The sequence below is a fragment of the Medicago truncatula genome, chromosome 4 (genome assembly GCF_003473485.1).
Source record: "Medicago truncatula cultivar Jemalong A17 chromosome 4, MtrunA17r5.0-ANR, whole genome shotgun sequence".
Classification (NCBI taxonomy): Eukaryota; Viridiplantae; Streptophyta; class Magnoliopsida; order Fabales; family Fabaceae; genus Medicago; species Medicago truncatula.
Genome location: NC_053045.1, coordinates 9,151,509 through 9,163,174, shown reverse-complemented (window position 1 = coordinate 9,163,174; position 11,666 = coordinate 9,151,509). Strand labels below are relative to the sequence as shown.

Below are 11,666 nucleotides of genomic sequence, written 5' to 3'. Positions count from 1 at the left end.
ATCGGTAGGGTATTACAATGCCCTTCCCTATACTCGTGTTTGTAAAATATATCTGAGCTCGTACCCTTGTGGGCAACAACTTTAGTGTCATTTCTCATATCTTATGGGTAACTTAGTTCCCATACCCGCATCCATTATCTACACTTTAATTATGAAAAGACAATAAAAATATCACAATTGAACTAAAATCATGGTTCAAAAATTTTCAAATCAACTCATAAAATAGTACGAATCGTAGTATTGAACAAAATAAAAAACATTCAAAACATCTTTCAAAAATTGTATACCAGTAGGAGGGATCGATTATTGTATTAAGTAGATTTTAGGTTTTGGCTTAGACTTAAATAGTTAAATAAATTAATTAATTATACACCAAGAATAAATAAATTATTTATCATTTTATATAAATATGTATATGCGGGTTGTGGGATTGGGCAATATAGTACCCTTATTCGTACCTATACCAATTTAAATTTGCACCCAAGCCCGGACCTATGAAAGCGGGGTTTTACGCTAGCTATTATAGATTTTTTACGGGTAACCATTGAGCCTTGGTTTAATTACCATCCCTACGCTAGATCAATTATTTTATCAAAAGAAGTAAAATTATGTATTTTACACTAGATAATTAAGCAACTTTTTTTTTCAAGAGCTTCCATAAAATTGTGTTTGGCTAGCAAGCAACTTTTTTAAGTAGAAAAACTTAAAATAAGTGGGCCAAACATAGAATCTTCTCTTCATTACACTTTCAAAAACAGAAACTCTCAACTTTAACACACTTCCAATTTTCAAACAAAAGTACTTCAATCACTGAACTTTACTATTCCATTCATTTTCACACTTCCATTTTCCAAATCATAAACACTTCAATCTCTCAACTTTCATCTTCATTCAACACAACAGTGATGTATTTTTCATCCATTTCTACTTCTCATAACATAACATTGCTGATAGATATTTTTGTGTTTGTTACTTACAGCTTCAACTTCTTCTCATTCATTCATTCTACACTGCTGCGTTTCTACATCATCTACTTGCTTGAGCTTTGAGGTAAACCTATAACTTGTGTTCCTTTTTTTGTTATTGTCAGATTTCAGAAATTCATTCATACTTGTCTTTAGTAACTTTTATGAAAATTTACCAACTTTGATTTTTATGAAAAGTCATAGCTATCTTGTTGTTAGATTTCAGAAATTCATTCTAACTTGTTTCTTTCTTTTAGATTAACAACAAAAAAAATGTCATTTTTATGAAAATTTACCAACTTTGATTTGATTCTGAGTCTTCTTTTGTTCAACTATTCAAATTTAGATGCATTTTAATCATAATCAGAACTAGAATGTTTACAAACCTTGTTTATCATGAAGATAAAAATAAATTAAAAATAAATTTTTTCATGATTAATAAGAAACAATCCACTCATATGGAGGCTCCTCCTACAAAGGAAAAGATTCAAAGCTAATGGAGCAAAATGCTGCCATAATCACTCAAAGTGCAACCATTTACCTTAGAAACTGATAATACGACTGTGTGTTGGATATAGAAGAGCACTTTATCTCTACATAATTCTTTTGAGCTTCTAGTCTCTGAAGAGGATGCTTCTCATGGAGAGGCTTTAGAGTTAGCTAGACATGAACTCTCATAATAGAGAATGCTGAACCCTCAATCATTCCCCATACCACTCACCTACTGTCCATTTAGCTGTTCCTATAACCCTGTTAGATGGATTTTAATCATAATCATAATCACTTTTAAACTGATTCACTCATTTTATTATATGATAAACCAAGTGTTAACATTCTATTTCTTCTTTTGAATTTCAGCTACCTTCACTCAAGCCTGTATAATGGAAATTCTCACTTCAGTTGGTTCCAAATTAGTTGAGTTTACTGTTGAGCCTGTTCTCAGACAAGCAAGATATGTGCTTTTTTACAAGTGTAATTTGAATAAGCTATCTAAAGATTTAAAAGATCTAGAGGCTGCAAGACAAAGAGTCAATCATTCCATTGAAGAAGCTAAGTCAAATGGCGAAGAAATTGAGAATGATGTCTTAAATTGGATGAAAGAAGTGAATCAAGTCATTAACAAAGTTAACATGCTCCACAACGATCCAAACCATTCCAAAGCCGGTTGCTATCGTTGGGACTTCCCTAACTTGATTTACCATCGTCATCAATTAAGTCGAAGAGCCACCAAAATCTCTTTAGATGTTACCCAAAAGCTGCAAAGTGGGAAGTTTGACTGCCGTGTCGGTTACAATCCTCGTCATCAAGAGGATGTTGTATCCTTTTCCTCACCCTCACCTAAGGATGTATTGTTGGCATCAAGGCGCTCATTTCTGAATAATATCTTAGAAGCTCTAAAAGACCCTAGTTCACACATCATCGGGGTTTATGGGTTGAGTGGTGTTGGCAAGACCTATTTACTGGAGGAAGTCGATCGATTTGCACAACAGCTGAAGCTTTTTAACTTGGTGGTTTTGGCTAAAACTTCCAATATTGAAAACATTCAGGAGGTGATTGCCGAAGGTTTAGGTCTGAAGTTTGATATGCAAAGTATTGATGCTAGAGCAATCCGCTTAAAGAAAAAGATGAAAGGAAAGGAGAATATCCTCATCATTCTGGACGACATCTGTGGTACTCTTGATTTGCAGAAAGTGGGGATTCCATTTAGCATGACAGACAGTCACACGGGGAACCATAATAAAAAACCAACCAATTTCAAATTGATGATGAGTTCAAAAAGTAAAGAGAATTTATTGAAAATGGGCGCTCCGGAAAATTTCACTTTCAGACTTGAACCGCTTGATGACACGGAATCTATTGACTTGTTTCAATTTATGGTTGGAGATGTGGTTAGAGATCACCGGATAAAAAGTTTAGCACCTCAATTAGCATTGAAGTGTGCAGGTTTGCCTCTAGCCATTACAACGGTCGCACGTGCATTAGTAAACAAAGATATTAACTATTGGGAAAATGCAGTACGACAACTAGAAGATGTTGGTCCAGAGGAGATTGGTGCTTTAGTTTATATTCCTTTGGAGTTGAGTTACAACTCATTAGAGTGCGACGAAGCGAGGACACTCCTCTTACTCATCGCGGTATTGGGATTTCAAAAAGTGGAGTCCTATTTAGAAGTGGTAATGGGCTTAGGCGTGTTGAAAAAAATAGAAACTGTGAGAGATGGAAGACACCGCCTACATGTATTGGTTGGTTATTTGAAAACATCATGTCTATTGAGAGAATCTGGTAAATGTGAGATAATTGAAATGCATAATATGGTTAGGGAAGTAGCTCTCAACATTGCATCAAAAGACAAACATGTCTTTGTGAAACGGCCGTTCTCAAATGATTCTATGAGAAACTGCACAAACGATTCTTTCAGAAACTGCTCGCAAATTATATTGAATTGTGACATCACCTTACTTCCTCAGAGGTTAGACTGCCCCAATCTAGAGCTTTTGGTGCTCAGCAATTCAAAGTTTCTTTTAGAAATTCCAGATAATTTCTTTGAGGGGATGGTAAAACTGAAAGTGTTGCATTTAACCAAATTCAATTTGTGCCAATTACCATCTTCTCTTTGCTGCCTTTCAGATCTTAGGTCATTGTCATTGTTTTTATGTGTTTTGGAAAATATGGAGGGAATAGGAGCTTTGACAAATTTACAATTTCTTAACTTCTTTGGTTCTTCACTTATCTCATTGCCAAGCCAAATAGGGGAGTTGATTCACCTTAAAACACTTGATTGTAACCAAACTGGACTCCAAGAGATCCCACCCAATATTTTATCATGCTTGACTGAACTGGAGGAGTTGAAGTGCAGGAACTTCATTATATGGGAATCCAATGGTACAGCTTCTGAGATGGAAAGTCCTGATTTGAGGCAATTGTCAAACCTTGCTGAGTTGAGGCAATTGTCAAAGTTGACAACTCTTGAGTTAATGGTTGGTACTGATGATTTTCCACTAGATTTGCAATGGATGTTTAAGAAATTGGAAAGATTCAAAATTCATTTTTGCTATCATCTAATGGAATTTTATTCTGAAACCTTGAATACATTGCACATCTGTTGTACTAATGCACACATTGAGGAACTAATGAAAAGAGCTGAAGCTTTATTTTTAAATCACTCCTCCTCAATGGCCCTTGAGAATGTTAATCAACTCAATAGTGACGGATTTCCTTTGCTGGAAGTTCTTCGCATCAGGTTTGATAGTTCATTGAAACGCATAGTTGACACACATTTGGGCCAGATTTTCTTTCCCAACTTGGAAAAGTTGGAAATTTTCGGTCTATCGATGTTGGAGGAGATATGTCGTGGTCCCGTTGCACCTAATTCTTTTCGAAAGCTCACCACTATAGAGGTCATCAATTGTTTTAAATTGAAACACCTTCTATCTCCATCATTGATCAAGGAGCTTTCACAACTTGTGAAGATCCATGTCTCTGGATGCGGTTCTCTGGAAGGCATTGTATTCTTAAATGACAATTATGCAAGTGTAGATAATGAAATTATCGAGTTTGTTTCGTTGAAGACATTGGAATTGGATCATTTACATAAGCTTGATAATTTCTGCTATTATAATTCGGGGTCTTCTGAGATAACTGAGTATCAAGGGTTGGAGCCTTTAAGTTCTGCACTGTTTAACAGCTCTCAGGTTTGTTTTTTATTTTCATTTTAACCTTTATACTAAAATAAATGATAGGATTTTAATTTAATGACATGCAGTATACACCAACTAATTTCAATATTTAATGTAGCAGCAATGTATGATGAGAATTATCTACTTTATATATATGTGATCATCGGCTATAATCTTAGAAGGTTACAAATGATTATAGGAGTGGGTCAGTTTGGCAAAATAAAAAACTGAAAGTAATAAAACTAGAACTCAGAGTTGAAAAATAATTGACGGAAGGTTCACCGACCTAGACTCTGAGGAGTGAGTCCAATTATATAATATAATAAGGTAAAAGAGTAAGTATTCATACATTCACAAAGGTTCAAATATGGGTCATTGTAAAAATTCATCAATGTTTTATTACTTTTAAATTTTCTGATTGGATCCTTGTATGTCTCAGTGAGAAACTGAATCTCCGGGATTAGGGATTTAGAGTTCCTCTGTTCTTGCCAAGTTTGAGTGAATGATTTTGTGGCTCTTTATTTAGTGAAACAGTTCGCGGAACCGAACTGTACTGTGTAACAGTTTGGTTAGTGAATTTTTTTCTAAAAATCTGGTTTGGTTCAAGTCTTGAACTTCAAGAACTTCGATCACAAATTCAATTATTTAAACACCAATATACAGTATAATTTGGTAACTATTTTTTTTTACATATACTAGTATAAAAACTTTTTCCCCCTTGTGAATTTTTATATAAGTAGTGTGATAAAATGCCCAGAAGGCATGTATGGATTTTGGATGAGTGATGCATCTCCAAAGTTATAATGCTTGTCATAATAAACCTTTAATCATGATTTTAATTAACATGTTTTTATGTAGGTTGCATTTCCTAATTTGCATTCCCTTACATTGAGCAAACTAGATGTTGAAAATTTTTGGGATGACAATCAACATATTACTATGTTCAACTTGAAAACTTTGATCGTGCGGGACTGTGAAAATATTAAGTACTTATTTTTGTCTACCATGGTTGGAAGTTTTAAAAACCTTAGACAACTGGAAATTAAGAACTGTCGTTCAATGGAGGAGATAATAGCTAAAGAAAAGGCAAACAGTGATGTTACTGCATTGGAAGAGGTATGGTGATCTTACTTTATGGAAGTTCATGTTTTGATTGTATTTTAAATAAATATTTGATATAATATTCATGATTTCATAAAATGTGAATTATAGGTTTGATTTGCCGAATTGAAGTCTGTTATGTTAACGGACATGAAAAACTTGAAGACAATATGGCACTTCCAATTTGACAAGGTGGAGAGCTTGGTGGTCAAAAATTGTGAATCCCTCGTGGTGGTTTTTCCTTCTTCAACACAAAAAACAATTTGCAATTTGGAGTGGTTACAAATAACAGATTGTCCTTTACTCAAAGAGATATTCAAATTGACTCCGAGTGACCAAAGCAGTATAGAGGATTCAACCCATTTGAAAAATGTTTTTTTAAAAACATTACCAAATGTAAAAAAGATATGGAGTATGGATCCTAAAGGAGTTCTGAATTTTCATGATCTGGAAGGACTACATATATATCAGTGTGGAAGCTTAGAGCATGTACTTCCTCTTTCTGTAGTCACTTCCTGCTCCAAGCTCAACAGTCTTTGTATAAGTGATTGCAAGGAAATTGTTGCAGTTATAGAGAATGAGGATTCTGTATTTATACCTCCACAATTTGAATTGAATGCCTTGAAGACTCTATCTTTTAAGGCCTTACCGCAGCTCAAAGGCTTTTATGGAGGAAATCACACCCTTGCATGTCCATCTTTGAGAGTGATGACTGTTTTAGGCTGTGCTAAGTTGACTGTATTTAAAACTCAGGAGTCTCTGATGCTGCTTCAAGAACCACTTTTCGTTGTTGAAGAGGTATGTATCATAAATATTAACATATGATAACAATTTTCTTGAAAAGAACACATGTTTAGGGCTTTGTATTTTATAATGAAATACCGAACAATTATAGTTGTATTCAATTGTTTAATTTCGAACGATTTAAAACAGTCTGCGAGCAATGGAAGAAAGTTTCACATTGAAAATTGAATGAGTCAATGTATCCGAAATTTTTCACATGTAAAACTTCATCAAATTGAAACTTATTTTAAAAGTTTCTTTAAAACCTAACATTTAATTATAACTGTAATGGATATTTGGATTTAAAAGAAATTGAGTAAAGTGCGGAGGTAATGGTAAAAAAGAAGTTTCAAACATATTTGACTGAAAAAATAACATTCATTGAGTTAATATTAAATACTCAGTTTTTTTAAATTGTGCTTTATGTATGTTTTAGGTGATTCCGCATCTGGAGAGGTTAGACATAATGATAAAGGATGCTAACTTGATGATATCGCAAACCGAAAACATTGGTTCTCTTGTCACCAATTTGAAACATATAGGCTTGTATAGGTCTGAGAATGAAGAGGAGGCATTTCCTCGTGAGCTTCTCCAAAGTGCATGTAGTCTTGAATCATGTTCCTTTGAGAAAATATTCCTAGATGACAGACTATTAAATGAGGAGATTCGGCTAAAAAGTTTGAAGCTTTCCCATTTACCTAAAATATATGAAGGACCCCACCTACTTCTTGAGTTTATTGGACACCTCGCAGTTGAATATTGTCCTAGTCTTACAAACTTGATTCCTTCATGTGCTTCTTTTAATAGCTTAATATCTTTGGAGATTACCAACTGCAATGGACTGATAAGTTTAATTACATCTTCTATGGGGGAAATTCTTGGCAAGCTTGAAGTGATGAAGGTGAAAGGTTGTAACTCACTTGAAGCAATCATTACAGCAGAGGAGAATCTTGATTTTGGATTACTTAATTTGGAGGTATTGGTGTTGGAAAGTTTGCCAAAACTTAACAAGTTTTCTAGCTGTAAGTCCCGCATTTACCTTCCATTGTTGGTGGAAGTAGAGGTAAATGAATGTCCTCTCCTCGAGATTTTCTCTGAGGGAATGCCGAGCACTCCCAATCTTTTGGACATCAAAAGAGGAGAGTTGTATTACCCTTTGGCTGGGAACCTAAACGATTCAATAAGGAGTATTTTTATATCTGAGGTATGCATCAATTTAGCAACTGATTTCTTATTAACAATATCTTTATTCTTTTTCATTATTAGCTAAAAGAAAAATATTCAGACAGAAAATTATTTATTTTTATTTCAATCTAAATGTGTCTAAAAATCATTCATGTTAAGTGCTTTAAAAATAAAATATTGAGGAACGTCATTTACATGCTTATTTTTAACTAGTTCTATCACTTTGTCAACAGGAAATTTGTCGTTCAGATGAACATCATGTACGTTCTGATGAGCAATGAGTCCTTCACATTTGTAATGTGAAGCCTTCCGAGGTTAGACTTGTCGTTTAAGTCACAAGTGATGAAGAGTTTGATGCTATTGAAATATTATCCTCTTTTATAAACATTCTTTTTTACTAAATTATTTTCTCACAGTTTTGTTATTTTAACACTTGGAATTTTTTTTATTTTTTATTCTCCAGGGGATGAGGAGGAAAATAAACCCCGGAAAGATAATAACAATCCCCACTACCCTAAAACCTCTCCTGTTACTACATATCCAGAAACAAAGAAAGTTAGTCTTTTGTCCATTGTTCGATCAATGGATGGTGTTTGTCTTTAATCGGGTACCTTTTACGCTAATTAGTTTTTCCACTGTGTTGAGGAATTTGGAGAATAATCAAATGGTTCTTCAAGACAAAGCTGCACTTCAAGAGCTTGCTGGAGATTCAAGAGAGCCAACACTTGCGGTTGAGATAGCTTTGAGGTCAATGGCTGATAATGATGGTGCCGTTGAATTGGAAGAGTTGTTGTAAGTGACATAAGACCCGTCTCTTGGGAGAATTGCCTGAAACTGCACAGCAGCGGCAAAATGAATCTAGTCTTGAGAAGGTAATACAAATCAAAATTAGCAACAAATTGCTAACAGTAGTGCGAATGTGAATGGTGTTATGGCTGCTGCGATGGGTAGGCCAGTTTTAAGACTTATGTCTGATATGTGGATGTCACATGGTGACCCTCACATACGAGGGTTTCAGCCATTGTTTTCTGGTGGTGGACCAAGGAGAGCACCAAGATTAATGGGAATGTGTGGCTACACATAGTGATATAGGTATTCCATCAATGCATAGACTCCCATAGGGGCCAAATGCATCAGGTGAGGCAACACTGTGACTGACTGATGAAAGAAGTTTATCGACGCCGGACCGGTTCCTTTGTAGCATGTGATAAGGTTAATGACAAAACAATATTTTATTGGCTTGTTATTTAGTTTATCTAGTTTCATTTCTAACTTATTCACTATGTATTGGTTTGAGCTGGCATTCTAAGACATGTGGTTTTCAACCAACTAAACTTTGAAATTTGGTACGATCATTTTTATTTAGCCTTTTCTGATATGCATTTTTTTATCCTTTTCTTGGCAGGTTTATTTTAGATGAATCGTTTCTCTTTATACCGACATTAATTTAGGAGACTTCTCTTTTAATGATACTGGCCGACACATGAAGGTATGGTGTTATGTCTGATATGGTGGCCCTCACATGTGAGGGTTACGACCAATGTGGATTTGTGATCTTTTTCTCAGCAGGTTCATTTTAGACGAATCATTTCTCTTCATACTGGCTTTAGTTTAGGAGACTGCTTTTTTCTTGATACTTGCCAACACGATGGTATGGTTTTTACCTCGGGAATTTTACTTACGTTTACTTTTTTATCCATTTGGTTATGTTCGTCACAAATTTGAGCTGTTCTCTCTTTTTGTTTTTTTGTCCTTTTATAGTTATGCAAGTACGTTCACTATGAGTATGCCTCCAACACCGATGAACTTGGGGAACCACAATGGATCAACTGTGGGACATTCACATGGAGTTGCCTTATGGAACAATGACTGATGATGAAATGCGCGCTCTTAATGTCCGGCTCTATAAATACATTGGCTTATTTTTCTATGGATCAATGGATGTGCAATGGAACTTGAACGAGAAAGGTATTTATGCATATATTTGGTCTAATGCTAATTTTCCCTATCATTTGAAGAAAAAAAAAGTTATTTGGTTAGCATAACCAAAATAATATTGAGGCTTCTTTTTACTAATAATTTGTATTTGGCTTGCATGTACACCATTGTTCTCTGCAGCTTAGAACTTTGGGGATATAAACAAGTTGAGGAGATCATTTTGGTGAAAACAAACTAATTTCACCGAATAATTATAAATGGACGTACGGGCCATTGGCTCAATCACTGCAAGGAACATTGTCTTTTTGGATTGAAAGGTGGTCTTGAAGTAAACAAAAACATTGACCCTGATGCTATGGTTGCTTAAGTCCGGGAAACAAGCGGCAAGCGAGACGAGGTTTGTATATCCACCAAGGTCTTTATAGTTAATTATGCCCCTCAATGCTTTGCCTAACTTTGAAAAACATAGTTAACAGTAGTCATTGAAAATGTATCTATAATTTTCTGGTTTCAAAGTTTTACATCATATTCTCTATATAATCCGGTTTTATCTTTATCCAAGAAAAAAAATTGTGTTACATTGTAATAAGCCTGGCCAAGACAAAACAAATTTACTAAAAGCCATTCACATGTTTTATGGGTGTGTGTGTGTGTGTGCGTGTGTGTTATTTTTTTCACTTTTCCTCTCCACATTCATGATTGTTAAATCTTTCAGATGTATCCTTTGTTGGAGAGGACAAGTCCAATAACAAGAAAGCTGGAATTGTTGGCTCCCAATCTCCCATTCACAGTTGAGTGTGTAAGGTCGGTTGATGGGTGCGGGAAAGGTTTAAAGGCAGCTTATTTAGATGTGGAGGTGCAGCCAGCATCACCTCTTAGAGCTTCTTCTATGGAAGTAGACTCTAGTGTTGCTGCTCAAACAAGGGGTCCATTTGCCGGCACATCAAAATCGACTGCAACACAGTTTGCTGGGCTTGTAGCTCCAGCAACTACCTCTGCTTCAGAGGAGCAGCAATGGAAATTGATGTGGACACCAAGTTTCTACCAATTCAATCATATGATTTTCGTAGGGAAAATTCTTTCATAAAGCTTGAGGAAGACACAATATTTTGTCCTTTGTACCATTTTTAGTTTGTGCTCTTTTCTTGTTTTTCTTTCCTTCTGTGGAAAGATAAGTTTTTGGAATACTCAATTTAAGTGGGGATGGTAATGTAATTAAATAATTTTGTACTTAAGAGCTATGATAGCAAATGCATTTTACTTTTTGCGAAATAATTTAACTCTGAGAATTCAATGGTGTACAAGAGAGATAAATCTTGCACCGGACACAAATCTATGTCCACCATTATATCAATAATTCTAATCACTGGATCAAATAAGATACGATGAGACTTATTGATCCGTTAATGGGAAACATACTTGTACATGTATAATTTATGCACATTAGAGAAATTCTATTCTTATTATAAATCATATAAAATTGCAATCTACCTTTTAATTAGTACTCTGCTAGTTTACTTGCAAGAGTTGGGGATGGAACAAATACTATGAGAATTGTTTATTTGGAGTGTTAGTGTTTATGTTATAATTGGCGCTATGAATAGGTCGTGTAAATGGATTGTGGACACTCCTAGATAATTCATGTACCATTTCCAACTCAATATATTTCACTTTACATTTATAGTCAAAGTAAATATATCAATACTTGATAAGGAAAATGTAGTAAATGTACATTGTTGTTATATATTGACAAGAGTTACTAGAGAGTAATAGACATATTTCATATAGTTCGGAGACTAATTTCACGGATTTCAATAGGCACATCGGTCATGGCATTGGATGCTTGTTTGTGAGTATGTACATTCTACTTCTGAACCGTTTTTCTCAAAAACTCATTTCCTTTGTTCTAGTTTCTCAACCACTCTGTCTGTCCTTTACTAACGTGAAGAAGCAAGACTCTCCCTCTACCAAACACATGATACACATTTCATTTTGGAATTTTCTTCATTAAAAAGTG

At 34.8% G+C, this 11,666-nt stretch overlaps 1 protein-coding gene across 1 annotated transcript; it reads left to right on the top strand.

The window, feature by feature from the left end:
- The first annotated feature begins 1,846 nt into the window (after nucleotides 1–1,846).
- LOC25491620 (probable disease resistance protein At4g27220) lies at nucleotides 1,847–7,992 on the top strand. Its single transcript, XM_024780414.2, has 5 exons — nucleotides 1,847–4,657; nucleotides 5,501–5,758; nucleotides 6,215–6,541; nucleotides 6,963–7,730; nucleotides 7,945–7,992. The coding sequence occupies exons 1-5, from the start codon at nucleotides 1,847–1,849 to the stop codon at nucleotides 7,990–7,992; spliced, it is 4,212 nt and encodes a 1,403-aa protein (XP_024636182.2).
- The last annotated feature ends 3,674 nt before the right edge of the window (nucleotides 7,993–11,666 follow it).